The sequence below is a fragment of the Chrysochloris asiatica genome, unplaced genomic scaffold (assembly GCF_000296735.1).
Source record: "Chrysochloris asiatica unplaced genomic scaffold, ChrAsi1.0 scaffold00291, whole genome shotgun sequence".
Lineage (NCBI taxonomy): Eukaryota > Metazoa > Chordata > Mammalia > Afrosoricida > Chrysochloridae > Chrysochloris > Chrysochloris asiatica.
In genome coordinates, this window is record NW_006408809.1 from 3,279,925 (window position 1) to 3,302,767 (window position 22,843).

Sequence of the window (22,843 nt, forward strand, 5' to 3'; positions counted from 1 at the left end):
GCCTGACCCAAGCCATGGTATTTTCAATAACCTCATATGGATGCGAACGCTGGACAGTGAATAAGGAAGATCGTAGAAGATAGTAGAAGAAGCCTTTGAGTTGTGGTGTTGGAGGAGAATATTGAAAGTGCCATGGACTGCCAAAAGAACCAATAGATCTGTTTTGGAAAGAATGTCATGCTGGGTAAGATGGATGGTCGGAGAAAAAGAGGAAGACCCCCAACGAGATAGATTGGCCAGGTGGCAGCATTGATGCACTCAAGTGTGGCAGCGGTAGTGAGGCTGGTGCAGGATTGGACATTGTTTCGTTGTGCTGTGCATGGGGTCGCTATGAGTTGGTTCCGACTTGATGGCACCTGACAACAGATCTCATTTACAACAGCATTAAATGCAAGGGTCTTCAAAAAACTAACAAAAAAATGAAATAAAAAAGAGTGGATTTTCCCACAAACTTTCTGAAGTCCGCTTGTATACATGCACAAAAGATATCTAAGAATTAAGTTAATGAGCAAGTGAGGAAAAATATTCAAATAACTGCAGAGTCAGATCATGTTCTTGTAGTGTTGTGGTAATTCTTCCAAAATCAATGCATAAATGTGTGGCGCTGTGGGCTAATACACTGGGCTGCAAAGTGGGTTTGAACTGCAAGGTTGGTGGTTCAAGCTCACCAGCCACTCCTCGGAAAGCCTATACAGTGTCTCTATGGGTAAGAACTAATAGCATTTAGCAACAACAATTCTTCCAAAATTAATGCATAAACATAAATATTAATGCAAAAACCCAATGGAATTTCTTTTTGACAATAGACAATATACTGTAAAGTTAGGCTAGTACTTTGTGTTTTTGGGAATTCTAGTTGGATTTTAACTCTCTGAGTATTCATTAGTCAGGATAACCTAGGTTGGCAATATGGAGTGAAAAGGGTACCAAAATAGGGCAAAATTATATCTGAGGGGAAAAACTGGAAACATTAAAAAACTTTAAAAGGATCTCTGGTGGTAGTCTGAACCCACCAGCAGCTCTGACAGAAGAAGGATGAGGGAGTCCGCTTCCTTAAAAACTTAGAACCTCGGCAACCCTAGCGAGAAGTTCTACTCCATCCTAGAAGGTTGCTGTACGGTGGGTTTGCTCTTGATTTTGGTTTTGTAATAAGCAATACTGCCCTCTCCCACTCCACATGTGGTCAGGGGAGTACTGTGCACAAGCTAATGAAATGCTCGTTATCAAGTTTATATACACATACCTCATTTTATTGCACTTTTCTTCACTGTACTTCACTGATAATACTTGTTATAAATCGAAGGTTAGTAGCAACCTTGAGTCTAACAAGTGTACTGGTGCCACAGCATGTGCTCACTTCATGTCTCTGTTACTTTTCTTTTTAAATGATATTAGTGCTACGTTGTCAGTTGCCATCAAGTTGGTTCCGATTCACAGCGACCCCATGTACAACTGAACGTTACATTACACTGCCCGGCCCTGCACCATCCTCACAATTGATGCTATGCTTGAATCCACTCTTTTAGACAAAGTGTCAGAACGTGTCACTGAGGGTCTTCCAAGCAGAACAGTCTCCATGGAGCCCCCGTGCCACTTGCAGCACTGTGATAGCTGTCTCCTTGGGGTACACTCAAGCCAGTGTTACATTTGAGTAATTCTCACAATATATGAGAGCTTTCCATAATGCTACTGCACATTTAATAGACTACAAAAAAATTCACATGATACAATTTATTGATATTCACTTTACTGCAGTTGTCTGGAACCAAACCCTCACAACCTCCAAGGTTTGCCTGTACTTTCTTAATAGACATTAACTTTGCTTTTGAATAAAGTCCAAGAATAATTTAAAGAATACTTTTATCATGAATCTGAAAGTCCGACCAAGAGAATATTTAAATAAGTGATATTACAACTATAGGGGCATATGTACAGTTAACATAAATGAAGTTATTAAAGAATTCTTAATGGCAAAGGACAGTACGGTTAAATGACTAAAAAGATACAAGATGGTATTTTTAGTAAAATCACAATCATGTGTTTAGATATATACAAAAAGGAGTCCTGGTGTGGCACTGTAGGATAAGCACACACCCTCAAGATTGGTTTGAACCACAAGTTCAGGGGTTCAAACCCACAAGTCGCTCCCTGGAAAACCTACACAGGGTCTCTATGAGTTGGAACTGACTCAATGGCACTAACAACAACATACAGGAAAATGACAAGGCATGAAGCTGTGGATACTGGTTAGTCTTTGGCTTATGATTTGCTAGTCTTTAAATGTTTAAATGCAAGTTTTAAAAACCTATCAGAAAGAGACATACAGTTTACAAGAAATATTTGAGTCTAAATATAACAACATCATGTTTCAGCAAAAACTGAAGTATACCTGTTCATTGTCCCTTGTGTGTGTTCCTGTAGAAAGCCGATCCATAATTTTTTCATTTCCAGTTCTTAATGAAGTCTCCACAAGGTACTCCTTCACTTTGCTCTCTAAAACCACACCAGGTCGCCAAAGTAACTGGTCTTCATTTTCATTCACTGGTAAAGAACATTAAAAATAGTGATGACACACATCAACTCTTCTTCCTCTTTCTTGATACATTATGCAGAGGGGCTAGTAAATAACTTTAAAGGCATAAGCATTATGATTATCACGCAAGTAGAGTCTTTCATTAGTAAGAGTTTTAAAAAGTCCTTTTAAATATTATTATGAGTTCCAGTGGTAAGAGTAAGTAGCTTTATCATGGCTAGATTTACTGACCAATCAGAAAGCTTTACATGCCTAGTAAAGTCTAATAGAAAATCCAGTAGCTATATCTTATAATCTTATAATGAAGGAGTAAAAATAGCCTATGTGTATTCTTTAACAACCTCATTTAAATTTTAAATTGAGATCCCTAATCACAAAAAGCAAAAAGGTCATCTGCCAATAATAAAAACCATTATCCATTATGAATTTCCAAAGCTGTTTAATCAGAACTTCCTAGGGAGGTTTTAGAAAGAATGATAAGCAGTCAGAGAAATCAACTTTCTATGATCTCTTAAAAGAGGCTGATACATTAGTAAACAAAAGCATCACTAAAATCAGGTTTACAGTTTATTAAAGGACACACCAGCGACCTTACTCAAAGCCACTACAATAAAGTCATCTGGATGGTCCAACCATCACCCCACTGTTGCCCATGCAACCCATTCTCCAAGTCTATGATAACTACTAAATACATCTGCGAAGAATCTTGTATTGAGAGCTTCCTAAATAGCAGGGACTGTAAGAAGTGCTTTATTGTTCAGCATTTAAGAGGCAAGGATGATCATTCCGACTTAGCAGCAAAGTGAAAACCACATTGCCTGTGAAGCAACAGGATAAATTTTTTCAGAGAGGTGTGTGGGGCAGAGATTATTATCTCCTAAGGTCCTACTGAGTTTGGACTGGGGCGGAAGAGGGTGAGGGCTGTATGTGCTATTTGGATGGTGGACAGAGAGAGAGAGGCTGGGGCATCTGAAGCCAGTCAGCAATTGTCCCCCATCATTCTGAAAGTAGGAGAACAGTTTTTCTGGTGGCTGCTCAGGCTAATGACCCAAGGGTACCAGTCTCTTCTCCTTTAAATGGGAAATGGCCTGGCACAGAGGAGAGGAATGGACTCAGAGAGCCGGGTTTGCTGTGCTGCTTCCAACCTCCTACCATCAGAAGATCAGATCAGGGAAAAGGCCCAATACCCATGGGACGATTCCAAACTGACTTGGTTTTTGAGTCCAGCTAGGACAGCTCTGGTAGCGCAGTGGTTACGAACTGGGCTGCGAATCTCAAGATCAGTAGTTCGAAACTACCAGCTGTTCCATGGGAGAAAGATGAGGCTTTCTGCTCCCGTAAAGATTTACAGCTTCGGAAACCCTGTACTGGGTCACTATGGGTCGGAACCGACTCCACGGCACATGACAACAGCAAGGACGGCATACTTCATTTTTTTGCCTATCATTACATCCCTACGTATTTTCAGAACCAACTAGAGTTGACCTCTACCAAAAAATGTTAAGAAAAACTGAGTACATTCAGTATACCAAGTAAGGCTGTAAGGTGCAGCTAAAGCAGTCAAATCCTTACACTGCTCCTCCTGTACTTTTAGGGCTAGAGCAAGCAAGTGTTTTCCATTTTATTTTTTCCTCAAGAGTTTTCTTTCCAAAAGGATTATACCCCTGGCGTTCTCATTCTTCCAGTGATGAGACTGAGTCCTTTTCTATAGGAGCAAGATGTGGGCCAGGAGATTGCGACTTAAAAAGAGTTTATCAGGTGCAGAGCATACTGACTAAGAAGCACTTAGACTAGCAGGTGGGTCTCAGATTCACACAGTTAATTTGAACAGTTTTCTTAAGGCAGGCCTGAATAACCCACCTTAGAAGTTAACCCTGATCCTAAATTGATCTTTATACTGCTTTGGTTGATAGGCAATCAGATATTTAAAGAAACAAATTTATGGGTCTAGTGAACATTACTGAAATCAAAAGACTTCCTTACCTTTTTCATTTCCATCATACTCTCCAAGATAAGGGGGAATCTCTGCTTGATATTGTAAACCAACCATAATTTCCTACAGGAAAATTAAAAAGTAAAAATAATTCACTGTAAAAATAAATAACTGTTTTTAGCCTCACTCAATGACTGGTTACTATAAGTCAAAAGAAACTTGATCTTGCAACAACAAAATTACCTTAAGTTCTTTTAGAAATAATTCCTTAGAGCTACATGAGTCCACATGATCTATTAAGTTATGAGAGTGTCTCACCTTCCTCAGATCTTCAGGTGAGTTACCACTGTCTGTTTCAACATCTTCAACTTCTGATTCCTTATCCCCATCACATGTAGTGTTTGCTTAAAAAAGGAAAAGAAAAGAAAATTTAAAAATTTAAAAAGGTTTTGATGGCCTATTTTTGCAGCACCTGGTATTCTGTAAAAATGTGTTGAATCAATTAGCTCAAAGTTGTTGTTAAGTGCAGTCTAACTGGTTCCGACCCACAGTGACCCTGTATAGAATTTCCAAGGAATAGCTGGTGAGCTTGAACCACCAACCTTGCAGTTCAAGCAGCTTTTCAGTCTGGCGCATTAACCCACAGTGCCAGCTCAAAGTCAATATACTAAATCTCTTGCATTGCTCTCATGTTTCTGTAGTCAGAAGAAGATGCTGAAAACACTAAAAAAGTGTATCAGACCCTTAAAATTGGGACGGTGTACTGTTAATAGTTGGTTTTCTTAAACAGAATATAAAGCATCGGGGTTCTGATTACACTAAGCCAGAAGGATCCACACACAGAGCTTCCATCTAAGGTGGTCACAACTGTGTTTTCAAGTGCATGTGCAAAATATATGTATTTGAATTTGTTAACTGAACAGTTCTTCTACCATAAGAAAACCTTAAAAAGATAAATGAGATCTAGTCCTATACTGTGTATAAGGAATTGCTATTTCAGTTCAAAGCCTTTTCTTTTATTTTGAGGAGGTGGGGGGGGCATACTTATGAATATAGATTTATTCTAAGACAAAGGATGCCAATAAAGAAATGCATAAGGCAAAGCCTAGGAGAATTCCCACCTCAGAGTCTCCTTGTCCTAATGAGGACATGCTAGCCACTCACCAGGAAACCAACAGAGCTTTCCTGTCCAGAGCCTTTACTGTGCCTCTTTAGGTACTTCAGATCTTTGTAATTATTACTGAAATCCCTCAAAGGATAGCACAAAGATCTATGAGAAAAAAAGTTTTCTTAGAGAGTCAAATGGATAATTATAGATAAAAAGAAAACCTTTTTGAGCACTGATAGCTTTCAAAACCAGGAGAGCAGGAGCCATGTAACAGATACCAAAACAATGTTTCTATAAAATTTGACAGTTGCATTAAGACTGGTTACCATAGTAATAGATGAGTCTTGGGAAAGAAAATAAAGAGCTTTGGAAAACGAAATGAATGTGTTAATTTTGAAATAGCATATCAATTCACCTAAATCCCACTGTTGTTCAGTGCCTTTGAGCTGGTTCCAACTCATAACAACTTTTTATCAGGTTTTTGGGAGTGGCTAGTGGATCTGAACCACGGACCCTGTGGTTAGCAGTCCAGTGCTTATCCTACAGCTCCACACCTGGATTCCATAATGAATGACTTACATGATGGAGGTGGCAACTGTGTGCCGTGGAGTCAATTCCGATTCATAGTTAGTCACACCACCTCTATGTAGGGTTTCCAAGTCTGTAAACCTTTACGGGATTTCTGACGCTGTGGTTACGAGTCAGGCTACTAACCCTACAGTCAGCAGTTCGAAATTACCAGGAGGCTTTCTGCACCCGTAAAGAATTACAGCCTCGGAAACCCTATACAGGGTTGTTGAGTCGGAACCGACTCCACAGCACACCACCACCTACCACCAAATCTTTATGGGAGCACAAAGCCTCATCTTTTTCTCGAGGAGTGGTTGGTGGATTCAAACTGCTGACCTTGTGGTTAGCAGCCCAACATGTAACCTACTATGCCATGAAGGCTCTATATCCCGCTAAGAAAGTTATAATTTTGTTCGTATTATATTAGTATTTTGTTTCACTTAAGTAAAACACTTAGAATATTTTGACATAAGCTACTGAACGGAATAGAATGTCCTCAATGCTACAAGTAATCGGTAATGACCCGGCTCTTACATCGCAAAGGTCTTGGGAAGAACTCAGAAGTCTCATGGGGAGTCACAGATGGTGTCAGATCATCTGCAGAAGACTGAGTCTCCTCATCATCACCTGATAACAGATCTTTTGCTATTTCCTCCTAGAAGAGTAGGAAGGCAGTGTTAAGAATTAGGAATTATTGTATCTAATTAATTAAGAAAAGTGTGCTTCTCGGAAAAAGGCCCTTCAGTTTGGAGAAAAGTACATTTGAAATTATCCTATAATTTACTTCATGTGCAATAGTTATTTAATAACATTTACATTTAGTGACATATTTAATAACTATACTCCATTAGATATATTTACTAACTATATACTATTGTACACTGATGCTTGTCACAGAAACAATTTGCTTAATTTGTGGGTGTGCTGAGTTTACCTAAAGAATCGCAAGCTAATTCTTACCGAATTTATAAACGAAAACAAAATGTGACTTCTAAGTGATTAATAATTATACCCACTTTTTGTCAACAGAAATAAAACAAAACTGGAAAACAATGCCTCCAAACTCCACTCTTCCAACAATTTGACAGAATTTTAAAAGCATCAAGTTTGAATTAGCATTTATGGACGTCTCTAGTCATCCTTGCGCCTGGTACACAGACATGCATATTGCTGTCGTGTGGTCATTAAAGTATGTGGTACATTGACAGCACATCTGACTGCCAAATGTTTGTCACCAAAAGTGGGAATGATGTAACTTTCAGGGAGAAGATCCAGGCTGAGGATTCCTTTCCTGGCCTGAGATCCAAATGGCAGGGAAACTTTCCAGGGAGGGAGAGCCCCACCGGCCCCAGTGGTCTGTTAGCAGAGACTGGAGTTGTGTGGATTTTGATCAGCAGGGCCCAGGCCTCCCCACCAGCAGCCCATGTGAGGAATATACCACTCTGGTTTCGGCTGCTAACGCTGCCTTAACTCCCAGAGACCAAGAATTCAGAACTTTTCTCCAACTACCCAACTAAAAAGTTTGGGTTTGAAGGCTTCTAAGGGATTTTGAAGTCAAAAGAAGTTTAGACAAAATCTAAGTTTAGATACAAAGTGTTTGCACAGGAAAGAGGAAAACATTGCCAGTAAAAACTTCAGCCATTCGAAGTCTTAGGAAGCTACTACTTCACTGCAAGTAGTACAAAGCCCAACATTGTTTATTTAAATTAACCAACTAAATTATCAGGGCGGTGGGTCAGTAAGAAGTTTACATTTCAGAAAAATGCTAAGTTAAGGGGATTACAAATGAAATACAGTCCAAGATAAAATAGATTCCGAATTTTCCTTTTAAATGCTTGTACTTACTTTGTCTAGCGTCATATCTGGCAGCTCATCTGCAAGTTCACTTGGGGAGCTATTTGCACTGGAATTTGCAACTGCTGGAATGGAAGGTTCGTAGCCATAGAACGCCAGTAAATCTTCTAGAGGCATGCTTCCTTCCTAGCCAAGCCAGGGCACAAACACAAATTCAGTAAGCTGTCACAAGACTGGGAGGCCCTACATGTTCTTAAAGTACATGGTCACATCAGCAGTACCCACAAAGCCAACACGTAGTTTATCATTTTGTACTACTGCCAGAAAACAGCACCAAAGACCTAAAGCTATAACAACCAAAGCCTAACAATTTACTTTACTTTTTATTTTCCAGCATCATTTCACTTTTCAAAAATTCCCAAACATTTTTTTTGTGCAAAATTAAAAACAAAAAACTTCACCTTTGTATAAAAATTGGCCTTAAAAACATTTCCAATTAACCGATCGATCACTGCAGCTTGTTTCCTTTGTAGTTAACAGCTGACTACTTGGTTTTTTCTTCAAATTAATTAGAAGATTTCTAACTGAAACCTTTACTGAATATTTATTAATACCAGCAATTTATACTTAACAATCAAAACATAATTTTACCTCTTTTATCATCATGCTACAATATCTATTATATTTCATGCCAGTTCTCCCAAAGGCCTCAAAGTCATCGGCTGTGGAGGTGGTGGTGGTGTGCCGTGGAGTCGGTTCTGACTCAGCAACACTGCATAGGGTTTCCAAGGCTGTAAGTCTTTACGGGAGCAGAAAGCCTCATCTTTCTCCTGAGGAATGCCTGGTAGTTTCGAACTGCTAGAAGCTTCTATGTGACCATTATGTTACAGGTGAGAAAACAGAAGCTTAGTTCTAAGTGCGAATCCCAGGCCCCACTGCTCTTACTGGCTGCTCTGCATGGTATTATGTGTTAGACTGCCAACCGAAAGTTCAGCAGTTTGAGTCCATCAGGTGCTCTGTGGGAGAAAGATGAGGCTTCCTGCTATGAGTTGGGGTCAACTCCACAGCACACCACTGCTGCCACCACCACCTCCACATGAAGTTTGAGAAGTGGCCAGTCCTCTGAAGAACAATCCAAGAGAAGACACACAACACACAAAGTCTGAAGATGGTTTCCCACGAAGCCACATGGTCTGAGTACAGGAGTATGGCCCAAGGGAGAATGGAAAGAGAGAAGGGGGCAGATCACGAAGGCCTTCATGTCAGGGAAAGAACTTGGACTGTATTTGCAGGGCAATGGGAAGTCACTGGAGGGTTCTAGAAAGGAAGGGGCATACCTGTATCTCTTCTTAAATACCACACAGCTGATAGAAGATAAGTTCGGGGGTGTAGGGAGAAACAGGAGACCACTTAGATAATTCATGCTACGATTAGTGGGAGAGACATGGAGAGATGTGAACAGATGTGATATAGTTTGGATTATCCCCCCATGTAATAACCCATCTTGATTCCAAAATGGGTTATTATATGGGGGGATAAAAGGAAAAGGGGGAAGGAAGACCCTTCAGATTTGTATTTGAGCAATTGTCTAGTGTTACCTTTTACTGATATCCAAAAGACTAAAGGAAGAAAAGGTTTTAGAAGCAAATAAAAACAAAACAAAAGCCAACCAGAGTTCTGCAGAAGACACATGTAAAGTTTGAGAGGACTAGGAAACATCCAAGTGGAAAAGTCAAGTTGGCCAGGAGCCTGGAGCTAGGAACTGGCTAGGCTTAAGATACAAATCTGGCCTTCATTAGCAAGTAGATGATACTTAAAGCCACAGGAGTTGACCGGCTCACCCCAGGGAGAGGGCCCAGAGAAAAGGAGAAGCCGATCAGTGCTTTATTAGAACTTTTGGATATATTACTCTTTATGTAATCGGATGTGTCTAGAAATATTTAAACATGATTTGCATTTTAGAAATACTAATCTAGAGCCTAGTGGTTATGAGTCAGTCTGCTAACCTCAGGGTCAGCAGTTCAAAACTACTAGCTGTTCTACGGGACAAAGATGAGGCTTTCTGTTCCCATAAAGATTTACAACCTCGGAAACCCTATGCAGGGTCGCTATGAGTCAGAACCAACTCCACAGCACATAACCACCATCACCATTCTAGAAAAAACAGAGGAATGAGAACCTTAACTACGGAAGGAAACTCTCTGAGAGAAATTTCAAGAAAAAAAATCTACTGTATGCTGACTTACCTGATATTAAGAAGTAAATGAAAGACACACAGCAGTCTAAACAGATTGGCAGATTTATGGTCAGAGAGGATAGGATCTACAGCACCATTATGAGACTGAAATACCAGAGGCTGTTGGGTAAAATGGTGGATAATGAGTTTATGATCCAATTGGAAGCAGTGGACTTGAATGAGATTACCAAGAGAGTGAGAAGGCAAAAGCTAGAAGCCTAAGAAATGCCATCAATTAAAATGTGGGCAAAGAAAGCAAAGTCATAAATAAGATAGAGGAAAATATCAAAAGTAGAACTGAAAGACAGTTGTTGTTAAGTGCCGTCAAAGTGGCTCTGACTCATAGCAACCCTATATAGGGTCCACGGAGCATCTGGGGGGATTTGAACCACCGATCTTGCGGTTCAAATTGACCTTGCGGTTCAGCGCATTATCCTGCAGCACCACTCCAGGACTCCTAAGGACAGTAGGTTTCTGAAAACTAGGAAGTGTTGAGAAATCAGGCATGGTCAATACCACGGAGAAACAAGAAGATAAAGGCAGGCTTCGTATTTGACAACCAGGAATTATGGGTGATCTCACAGCTGGTGGAAGAAGAAAGCACAGTACACATCTCTGAAGCTTGGTTATGACAGCAGAACAGCTGAGGGCAACACTGGGTCAAAGGGAATGTCTTTCAAACAGGAAACATGTGAAATGGAAAAAAAAAATCAGTAGAAAGATAAACTTAGGTCAGAAGGGATTAGACTGCGATGTGACAGACACTTACAGGACAGGATGGAAAGATGGAAGAATGAGTATAAAGTTAAGGTTGTGGGTGGGAAGAGCAGGAGGTTCTCAGTAGTCACCTCATGAAAACCTCTACTTTTCCCATAAAGACACAAGTGCAATCTGTTGAAGGGGATGGTGGTAGAAACCTTCTAACCAGTCTGAGGGATGGCACCATGTCCACCCAGAAAGTGCTGGAGCTAAAACAGACACTGTCTGTGCAAAAACTTCTTAAGCAAAAGTGGAAAACTTGAACCCGGCTTCTAAAGAACTTCACAAATGAGATTTCTATTAGCGTCTAATAAGAAAATATTAGTCCAAAACTTTTCAAGTACAAAAATAATTTTTAAAAATTGAATTTGTAAATCTTGAAGTCTGAGATTAGATGGTACTCGGATCAACTTAGAAATCTGACCCAGCACTTTATCTCAGGTATATGAATTTTTTTGTTTTTTTCTTGGGTATTTCATTGAATCTATTTAAGCTTTAAGGGGCACCTTTGAGTCTAGTCACATTTATAAACAGACTGTTTTATGAGGTGAAGAGTTAGGCACAGAAAGCATGAGATTTGGAGACTAATGGCTAGCTATTACCCTGAACAAGGAAGTGCTCAGTGGCTCCATATGATAAGCCCTGGACTGCAAACCACATGGTCCACAGTTCAAGCCTGCCACCTGCTCTGCAAGAGAAATATGAGACTTTCTGCCCCCTCAAAGAGATAAAGCCTCAGAAACCCTACAAAGGGTTATTATGAGTCGGAAACTGACACAATGACATGTAACAACATGATATACAAGGAAAGTTCAAAAAGTTCATGGAAAAATAGAATTAAAAGATAACGTGATTTTCCCATGAATTTTCTGAAGTTCCCTCATTTATCATTACATATAGAAAATCAAAAGGGGTCATGGAGCTGACTCTGACTGGTTACCGCCCGACAAGTGCTCCAAAGGGTTTTCAAGGCTGTGACTGCCACAGACTACCAGGTCTGTCTTCTGAGGCACGTCTGGTGGGCCTAAACCAGTAACCTACTGGCAAGTAAGCAAACACTCAACTTTGGCCCGCTCGAGAATACAATCTCACCTTAGCCATGGTGTTTCTACACCGTACACCTTATAATCACCATGGCTCCTAGGCCAAAAAAATCACACTATGGTCTGACTGACACACCTGAAGGGGTTGCTGAATGGATCAAATGAAATCACCTAAGTAAGACATTAATCAAATTTAGTGACAAATATAATAGCTGGTAGCACAGTGGTTACAAATCAGGCTGCTAACCTCAAGGTCAGCAGTTCAAAACTACCAGCTGTTCTGAGGGAGAATGATGAGGCTTTCTGTTCCCGTAAAGATTTACAACCTCAGAAACCCTGTGGAGGGTCACTATGGATCAGAACTGACTCCATGGTACTTAACAACAACAACAATAGCCGTCAAGACACCTAAAAAAGAAACTGGAAAAACAACATACCTATCACCTTTCTTTCATTCAGCTCAAAAAATTTTAAATGAAGAACCTACGCTGAAACCTAAGTGACAGAAAAGATATTTTATCTATGCTTTTCTAAATTTTTGCAACTTCCCCACGATGTACAAGGCGTGGGGGAATCTCTATATTAAAGAGCAAAAGAGTGGAAAAAACTATTTTTTTTTAAAGTTTTAATTATAAGTCTAGGACTCTTAAATTACAGCCACTTATAAAATAGTAGCACGAAAAATTTAAAACATGTAAGGCATATGCAATAAATCTAATTTTGTTATGTTTAGTAACTAAAGTCTAGTTACATAATCTATACTATCTACAACAAAGTAATTTTTTATAAGAAAGCTGATTTTGTGACTCTCTTATTTTCCATACCATGTGCTATACAAAATAGTTTATCAGCACAATTTAGACTATATTTTTAGTCTATAAAAATATTATATAAAAACATAATTTTTGTAAATGAATATTAACACCAATCCATAAGGCTATTTAACATGTTTTTGTTAGGTGATGTCAATCAAGTCAGTTTCAACTGAAAGCCACCCCTATGTACGGCAGAACCAAATACTGACCATCCGAAGCAAGCCTCACAATTGTAGCTGTTTGGATTCAGTTTGCAGCCAATGTGTCAATCCATCTCATTGAGGATCTTCCTTTGTCTCGCTGATCATCTACTTTACCAAGCATGATATCCTTCTCCAGGTCCCTTTTGATAACAAGTCCAAATTACCTTAGACGAAATCTCACAGTCCTAGCTCCTAAGGAGCACTCTAGCTGTACTTCTTCCAAGAAAAATGTGTTAGTTCTTCTGGCAAAGAATCAATTCTTCTCTGATCTTCCTTATTCATTGTCCAGCTTTCGCACGTATATTAGACAATTGGATACCATGGATTTGGTCAGGCACACCTTAGTCCTCCAAGTGACATCTTTGCTCTTTAAGACTTTAAAGAGGGTTTTGGCACCAGGTCTGCCCAATGCAATACATTATTTGATTTCTTGACTGCAACTTCTATGTGTCAATTGTAGCTCCAAATACACTGACATGCTTGACAACTTCAAACTTTTCTTTATCATGATATAACATATTGTCCAGTTGTGAGGAATTTTGTTTTCTTTATAAGGTATAATTCATACTGAAGGCAATAGTCTTTGATCATCAGTGTTGCAAATCCTCTTCAGTTTCAGCAAATAAGGTTGTATCATCTGCAACTGCAGGTTGCTAATGAGCCTTTCCTTCAATCCTGATGCTGCATACAGTTCAGTTTCTCAAATTTTTGCTCAGCATACAGGTTAAATAAATAAGGTGACACACACCTTTCCTGATTTTAAACCATTCAGTTTGCATTTTTTCTGTTGGAAGTACTGCCTCTGGGTTCTGTATGAGTGAAAATAAGTGCTCTGCAAGTCCTATTCTTTCCAATGCCATCTATAATTTACAATCCACATATTTAAGTGCCTTTGCATACTCTATAAAACACAGATCAGCATCTTTCTGGTATTCTGTTTTCAAAAAGAATCCATTTGACATCAGTAATAGGTCTCATTCCACATCCTCATTTGAATCCAGCTTGAATTTCCTGTTGATGTACTGCTGCAACTGTTTTTGAATTATCTTCAGGAAAAATTTACTTGCATGTGGTATTAATGACACTATTTTAGAAGTTCTATATTCTGTTGGATCACCTTTCTTTGGGATGGGCACAGATATGGATCTCTTCCAGTCCATTGGCCAGGTATCTATTCTCCAAATTTCTTGGCATACATAGACCAGTAAGCCCCCCTGGCTCTGCATCCATTGGTAGAAGCATTTCAACTGGGTTTCCATTAATTCCTGCAACCTTGCTTTTCTCCAGTACCTTCAGCAACATTGGGATTTCTTCCTTCAATATCACTGGTTCTTCGTCATATGCTACCTCCTGAAAACAATTCTTTTTGGTACAGTAACTATGTATTCCTTCCATCTTTGATGTTTCCTGTGTTATTCAGTATTTTGCCCATTGAATCCTTCAACATTTCAACTTAAACTCTTTTTTTCAGTGTTTTCAGCTTGAGAAATGCTAAGGTTGTTCTTCCCTTTTGGTTTTCCAACTCCAGGTCACTGCATGTTTCATTAAAATATTTTACTTTGTTTTCTCCAGTTGCTCTTTTAAATGTTCTGTTCAGTATTTCTTCCAGTTGCTTTAGCTATTCTACATTCATAAGCAAGTATTAGAGAGTCTTCTGATACTCATTTTGATCTTTTCTTCCTTTCCTGTCTTTTTAATGACCTCTTACTTTCTTCATATATGGTGTCCTTGATGTCATGCAAACTTATCTGGTCTTTGGTCATCAGTTTTGAACTTGTCAAAGCTATTCTTGAGATGGTCTCTAAATTCAGATAGGGTACATGAAGGTCACACTTTGTCTCTCATGCACTTGTTTTAAATTTGTCAGCTTCAATTTGAACTTGTATATAAGTAATTAATGGTGTGTTCCACAGTGACCCCTGTACTTGTTCTGACTGACAATATTCAGCTCTCCAGTGTCTCTTTTCACAGATATAGTTGATTTGATTTCTATGTACCCCATCTGGCGAGGTCCATGTGAACAGTCAGTGTTTATGTTGCTGAAAAAAGGTATTTGCAATGAATGAATAAGGTGCTGATGTTGCAAAGTTCTATCATGTAGTCTCCAGTGACGAGTATTTTCCAACTGCTGACACTTTTCTTCGTTTCCAACTTCTGCATTCCAATCACCATTATTAATACATCTCGATGCATATTTGATCAATTTCAGACTGCACAAATTGGTAAAAATCTTCAGTTTCTTCATCTTTGGCATTAGTGTTTGATGTATAAATCTAATACCAGTGGTACTAACTGACCTTCCTTGTAGGTATATAGATATTATCCCATCACTGACAGTGTTGTATTTCAGGAGAGATGTTGAAATGTTCGTTTTGACAATGAATGTGACAGTGTTCCTCTTCAATTCGTCATTCCCAGCATAGTAGACCACATGATTATCTGATTCAAAAGAGCAAACACCAGCTTGTTTAGCTCATAAATGCCTAGGATATTGAGCTTTATGTGTTCCACTACATTCTCATGGTTTTCCAGTTTTCCAAGATTCACACTTGGTGCATTCCACATTCTGATTACTAATGGATGTACACAGCTGTTTCTTCTCATTCTGAGCCATACCACATCTCCAACGCTTTACTCTCTCCATATCATTAAGGTCACATCACCTCTACTTTGAGGTGCTGTAGAATAAGCACTGGACTGCTAACCCCAAGACTGGCAGTTTAAACCCACCAACCGCCCCTTGGAAAACCTGTAGAGGGTCGCTCTGAGTCAGAACTGACTCGACAGCACTTAACATCAACAACTCTGAGACAGCATCTCCTCCTCACTTGCATTTTGAGTACATTCCAACCCAAGAGACTCCCCTTCCATCACTGTATCACACAGTAGCCCACTGTTATTCTTAAAGTTTTCACTGGCTAATTTTTTTTCAAGGCAAATCGCCAGATCCTTCTTCCTAGTCTGTCTCAGTCTGGGACCTCTGCTGAAACCTATTCTCTATGGGTGACTTGTTCATATTTGAAGTACAGGTGGCCTAGCGTCCAGCATCACAGCAATACAACTGCCACCACAGTAAGACAAATTGATCAATGAGTGGTGGTGTTAACACACTGTAGTTGTTAAGCTGAAATGGTTTGGACTCACAGTGATCCTGTAGAGGGTTTCCAAAGGCTGGTGCATTTGAGCTGCCAACCTTGCTGTTAGTAGTCCAGTGCTTATCCTATCTAATTCACTGGTTCAATAAAATATTTTGAAATGCATTATTTTAAATTATACAGAAATAATTAAAACACTATTTAAAATTCCTTCTACAAAGCAATGATTCTTCCTCTTTACATTTGCTTCATGAATAAAGAGAGAGACCACATCTGCACTGCTGCTCTTTAGATCAGATGAAGCCCTCACCACTTAGTAGTTAAGCACTTGGCTGATAACCCAAAGCTTGGCAGGTTGAACCCACTAGTCATTCTGTAGAAAACAAGATGTGGCACTCTGCTTCCATAGATTCTTGTCTTAGAAGCCCTATGGAGTTGTTCTGCTCTTCCTATAGGGTTGCTATGAATCAGAAGTTACTCGAGGGCAATAAGCTTTTGGTACAGATCAGACTACAACCCAGAGCCAGTACTGGACAGTTACTCTTAGGAATAGCTCCTCTTGTCCCTCGCTCACTGCGAGAAAGATCAGCCTTTTAAGGAAAGCATTTTGGATCACTTCTAAAACTTGTTTAAAAGTCATCTGTAGTTTTCCATCCCAATATCCAAGAGTGTCATAAACTATCAAGAAGCAAAACTATTCAAAATAGAGAAGCTGAAATATGTAACTTTTCTGAATTTCCAACACAGTAACAGATATTACAAAGCAAAGATTGAATTACTGTGGATAACAAGCAAAATGAAAGAAACAGGACTAGGAACAAGGTATTTTTGTGAATAACTGAGTATACGCTTTGCTGTATATGCTGTTGCTGTTGAAGTGTCATTGAATCGATTCCGACCCATAGCGACCCTGTATAGGGTTTCCGAGGAGCAACTGGTGAGCTTAAACCTTGCAGTTCAAATAGCTTTGCAGTCTGGTGCATTATCATCCCCAATTTTCTTTAACACTCACAAAATAAAGATCAAAATACAGTTATTACTGCAAACTCCATAAACTCCACAAGTCCAAAACATACAATTTATTAGCTCATAAAAATCTCTACCAGATTACCCAAATACTGGGTTAACATAGTAAATAAAATTTTCAGTTCTTACTACTTTACTGACAAAACATCTATTTGCAGGACTAAACTGTAGTCAGACATGTTTATATCAAACATCTTCTCTTATCATGTTGTAACTGGACTGTTTCTCACCACCTTTAACAAATCAAGAAGGCACAAGCAAGCAACGCCCTGGGATTTTTGCTCCATGTAGGAGAGAAGTGTTGGAGAGAAGTCTTGCCTATTCAATAAGCCTCCCGAACTTCCACGGGAGGCTAAATCTTCTTTTTATACCTCTTTCATAGTTTTTAGCCAATGATATTAAAATTTTTTCTCCCTACAGGGAGCAAAATGAGGAAAACTTTAATTAGATACTATCAAATACCTTAAGGCAATCAATTGCTGGGCCTGAGGACTCAGGACCATAGTCTCAGGGGACACCATGGTCAACTGGCATAACATAGTCCACAAAGACAGTGTTCTACATCCTACTTTGGTGAGATCTTAAAAGCTCATGAGTGGCCATCTAAGAAGTAATTATTGGTCTCTTCATGTGCAGAAGAAAGAAAAGTGATAAGAATTGAAGATGCTTAGAATCAAATCGCCCAAATGGACCAATGGAACATGTGAACATCAGTCATAATAATTCTGAGACCAGAAAACTAGATGGTGCCTAGCTACCGCTACCAATTACTCTGAAAGGGATTACATTAGAAGGTCCTGGACAGAGTGGGAGGAAATGTCGAACAAATCTCAAAATTATAAAATAGTCCAGGCTTACAAGTCAGAAAGAGACTGGAGGAACACAAGACTATGACCCTTGGCCACCCTTCAAAGCCAATCATTCAAGATCAAAAGGGCAACAGTTACCTAAGAAGAAAAGTTGGAAGGAGGGTGGAATGGAAATAAGAACCACAGGGAGGAAGTGGGATAAGTGTTGCTACTTGGAGGAGATTATAATCATTGAAATCAAACAAAATATATGATTTGTTGACTGTGGCACTGATGATCTGCTCTGTAAACCTTCAATGAATTCACAATAAAAAGTTAAAAAAAAAATTTTTTTTCTCCCATTTTTTAATCCCCCTTTAGCCTATAAGCTCTTAGAGTTCAAGGAAAACCAGTGTTTTCTGCCAAAGTTAGGTCAAAAACAAAGATGTTAATGTCATATTTACTGTAGGTAGAATGTAAAATAATTCAATAATAGAATTTTAAAATCTTTTCTATAAGCATGTACTAAAATACCATAATAAACCCTTTTACCTTTTCTAAGTCTTCAATTTCAGAACTGAAATTTTTACCCTCATCCATCATTTCCTCTTCTTCAAGAGTTCTTTCATCATCATAGTCATGGACCAACATCTCAGCAGTGGGGTCAAAATCATGATCTTCAGAAGACAGAGAGCCCACTGAAACCAAACAATCTGAATCACTTTACAAATTCACAAGGCTATTTACACAAGAAAATGATTTGCGTTTGTCTGACAGTGCCCTTTAATTTTTATGTCTGTGTTTTATTAAATGCATTTACTATATATTTTATAGCTTATAAAGTAAAACCATATGGTTTTGAAAAGATAGCCAAATCAGCAAAAGAACAAGACAAAGTCATATACAAAGACTTTAACAAGGAATCTAATCAACGAGAAAATAACTTGTAATAACTGCAAAGTGATTTAAAAGGAGTGGTCCTAAATAAATGTCCTAGTAGAAAAACAGCCAAGCTTGCTGATCAGTTAGTTTAACACACTTGTCTAAAAGAAATAGCAAAATGTCAGAAAGATTAAATCTCCATGAATAGACTTCATAAAAATCCATTATACAATAAAGCTAATATTTCATGAAAAGAGATTATTAATTGTATCCAAATACTAATCCTTAAATAAAGACAAAAAAAAAACAAAACAAAAACACACAACAGAAATCAAGTCGATTGAATAAATATAAATTTCTTTAAAAGCAATCTATGTAAAAAGTCTCTCTCTATATCCATATACTCTTTAAAAGGACTTTGGAAGATGTATCCCATTACAATACTCTTTCACGTTGGTCTATTCACATAATTTATAAAACTATGATTTTTCATAGATGAAAGTAAAGTCAACGGCATAATCCCAAAACCAAGAGAAATGGATAAAACCCATAATTCCAATAAATGAAAATTTAAGGAAAACATGCTTTTCTCCATTTGTCTGCTCTAGAAATCTAATTCAGTTAGGCCAGAGACTCTCAGAGCAGTGACAGAAGTGTTAGAATCTGGGGTTGGGATAAGACAGAAGCGGAAGGAAGCATATTCAATGCAACATATTTGATCTTTTTATTACTCAAGCTAAAATTTTCATCAAATAGTATTTTGAAATTTCAAACAAACTTCGAGGATAATGTGCAATCATTACCAAAACACTTACTAGGTCAACAGGTTTTTTTTCACTATGGGCAAACTACTCGACGGCACTTAACAACAACAACAACATGGGCAAACTACAGACAAAATTCAATGTTTTTTATTTTGAATTAGAGAATTCTCATCATTAGTCCTAAATATAACATGATTTCTTTGATGCTTAACTCTTTAAGAAGTTTCTATTATAGTAATTAACTTTTAACTATCTGTTCCTTTTAAAACCTGTTGAGGTATATATGACTTAACTTCATTTTAAACATGCAAGATGAATGTTTATCAAATGGCTTAAGAGCACACTAGTTTTCATTACATAGTGTGTTGTTTCTGAGGTATTCCTGAAAGTCTCTATAGTATGATAAGCGTCAAGAATTAAATTGATGGCACCTTTTTTCACTTCTTTGCGAGTAGCATGTATTATAATTCTTTTAACCCTGGATCACTTGGCCCAAAGCAGATCTCTCTTAATGTAGAAAGTGGAAGGTATTCAACAAGGCTAGAAATGGGAGGGCCTGAGGGTCTACTTCTGGCTTTGTCCTGGCTTTTGCTGGGAACTGAGGCAAGTCATTTAAACTTTCTGGGCCTAGATCCAGTTCCTCATTTGTAAAATACAGAGGTTGGCTTAAACGACCTCAAGAGTCTCTCCAGTTCTAAAATTCTTTTTAAAATTGACTAATTGATTAAAAACAGCTTATGCATCTCTATTTGGACACCAAAATCACAGTCTTTTTTCTTTTTATTCAGATTGCAAACTAACGCAGACAGTGATGCAAGATGGAAAAATTCCATTATCATCCAGATGTTTGGCATCAGATAGATAAATATTCTTTTCTTGACATCAGTTATGACAAAGAAATGCTTGCCTCAAAATTGTAGAAACTTTTTACACAACTTAACAATACTGTAAGGGTATAAACAGTTATTTAACAAACAGACACACATTTCTTTTTCTTGATGAGGTTATTTTTAAATAGTTTCAATGATAATCAAGTGAGGTCTTGAAAGTTAAGTAAATACAAAAAGAAATATTCCAGGAAAATGAAATGTTCACTCTAAGCACCATGTTGTAATAGATGACTTGGGACCTGGTCCAGGCTCGATTAACTAGGTGACTCTCAGTAGAGTCATTAAAAAGTCTGAGTTGGACTAGTTAAAGAGGTGCTTTTCCTGGAGTGGGAAAAAAGGCTGCCATGAGGGGGACTAAATGGGATGAAAATTGAACATGCTGAAAGGTTCTCTCCACTGACCAGCTTCAGGGGTTCCACAAACCTTAAGCAGTGTGCAAATTATGCATGTGGGCAGTGTTCTGGGTAGAGCCTCTCTTGCTTTCACCAGAATCTGATAGAAGTCCCTGATCATCAAAAGGTTAAGAAACACTGTTCTAAAGTGATCTAAGAAACAGCCAAAAAATGATCACTTTTCTGTGCCAAAATGGAAGTTGTTTCTCCTTTGATTTAAGGTAGTTTTACTAACTCTTCATTTGCAATGATAAAGCAATCTACAGACCTCTCTCAATAAAAAGAGACCAAGAAAAGAGGAGATAGGGAGACACTGTCTAAGCAGCCCCGTATTCTTAATAGTCAATCTCTGAAAGAAACCAAAATTAAAATCTGAGCTAAATCGCTGAAGTTAATGGAAAGTTGACTTAGAATTAATTGTTTGAGACGTGAAGAAGAAAAAAAATATACAAGATAGGTGAGAATTAAAGACATATTACTTAAAAGAAAACTCGTCTGTTATTGGCTTACTAGTAACAAAGTATGTTTCCAATATACAAGAAAAAGGGAACAATACAACTGTTTGTTCTTCAAACAACTTAATTACCTATTACACTCTGAAACTCTTAAAAACAAATGAAAAACTTGCAGGATAAATTTTTATGGGGGAACCTTCAGCAATGGATTTCTGAGTTGCAATTACGCAGATTCCCTCTGGGACCCACCGAAGACGTAAGAAAAAGAAGACAAACCTGGGCTCGAACTTCCAAAAGAAGCCTAGGAGAGAGAAGAAAACGTGTGGTTAGATCGCGCAGCCCGGGGAAGCAGTAGCGCCCGCAATAGGACTCAGAGGAGGCGGAGCTGAGCGCTCCTCCGCAGCTGCCAAAAGTGCAAGACGTAGCTTTGCTCCAAACGCTCCCAGCCCCTTTCGGGCCCCCTCTTGGCTGCCTAGCCTTCCTCCCCAAGTCCCCAGCGTACAAACTCGCAGACCCGGGACGAAACCCCGAGTCTAACAAGCAACTCCAAACCGTCCCTTGGAGCTCAGAAAGTTACAAGGCAGTGAAGCAAAGCCCAGCGCACTCAGCTCGCAGCACTGGTCCCCCATCCCCGACATCTCCAGAGTCCCCCAAATCACAACCGCCCCTCCGTGTGTCCCAGACCCCTCCTCAAAATGCAACACCCTTTCCTGGAAGAGGCCCTACCTTCAAGCGGCTAGTCCACCCCCTGGGGCTCGGGAACCCCAACTCAGGGCTGTCCTCCACCCTGGAGCACAGGCCAGCTCACAGCCGGACACTCGCCTCCAAACCAAAGCTTGAGCCCCCCATCCTTCCTCCCAAGTCCGAGACGCAGCCCTTCAGTTCCAAGGGTGCTGGCTCCTCTAGAGTGTGTAGCCCCTCCTCGGGCTCCACGGGGCTCCCCCACCCCCAAGAGCGCCGGCCAAGGGGAGCCTGCTGCGCCACTCCCTCCCCCAAGCTCACTTGTCCCGGGGGAGATGGCCGGAGCAGCCTCGCTCTCCTGGCCTCCCTCCTTCAGCCAAGAGAAAAGTAAGGTATCGACCTGCGTTTCTGGAGAAGGCGACGAAGGTGTCGGTCAGCCCCCCTCACCCCTGGGGTTCCCACACCTCCTGGGTTGTGGGGCGGGGAGTCCCGCTCGTCTCCCGCGGAGTCCGGCGGTCGCGCATCCCGCTCGCCTGGGCGCGAGCAGCAAAGTAAAGCGTGCGGCCCCTTTGCGCCGCAGCCCCGGCCCGGCGGACCAGGGGCGCAGCGCGCTCTTCCCGCGGGGCAGTGGCGCAACCCGCTCCCCGCTTTGCAATTCGGCCGCGAAGGGGGGGCTCGGCCGGTTTCCATCCAACCCAGACCCGGGAGTCGACACCGAGCCGCCGGCGACCAGCGTCACCAGACCAGGGGCCCGGTATGGCGCCGTCCCCGGGCCGGGGCTCGCTGCCGCGGGCCGCCGCCTCCTACCCGGTTCTGTCGTCCGGCTGAGCCGGGGCCGGAGCCGCCGCGGCCTAGTCCCGGAGGGAGGCTGCTCTC

At 39.9% G+C, this 22,843-nt stretch overlaps 1 protein-coding gene across 3 annotated transcripts in view; it reads right to left on the reverse strand.

Annotated features, from left to right (window-relative positions):
• Positions 1-21,596, reverse strand: part of MIER3 (mesoderm induction early response 1, family member 3) — a 33,645-nt gene extending 12,049 nt beyond the window's left edge. Inside the window, exons 1-7 of one of the 3 annotated variants that reach the window (XM_006874660.1) lie at positions 21,563-21,590; positions 18,456-18,601; positions 7,990-8,124; positions 6,679-6,799; positions 4,785-4,870; positions 4,517-4,589; positions 2,390-2,541 (exon numbers count right to left, since the gene is read on the reverse strand). In XM_006874660.1, coding sequence (XP_006874722.1) covers positions 2,390-2,541; positions 4,517-4,589; positions 4,785-4,870; positions 6,679-6,799; positions 7,990-8,124; positions 18,456-18,554 — 666 coding nt within the window. In that variant the 5' untranslated portion in view covers positions 18,555-18,601; positions 21,563-21,590. Of the gene's footprint in view, positions 1-2,389; positions 2,542-4,516; positions 4,590-4,784; positions 4,871-6,678; positions 6,800-7,989; positions 8,125-18,455; positions 18,617-21,562 lie in introns of all 3 variants that reach the window. The other 2 variants (XM_006874658.1, XM_006874659.1) reach the window with 2 other exon arrangements.
• Positions 21,597-22,843: the final 1,247 nt, after the last annotated feature.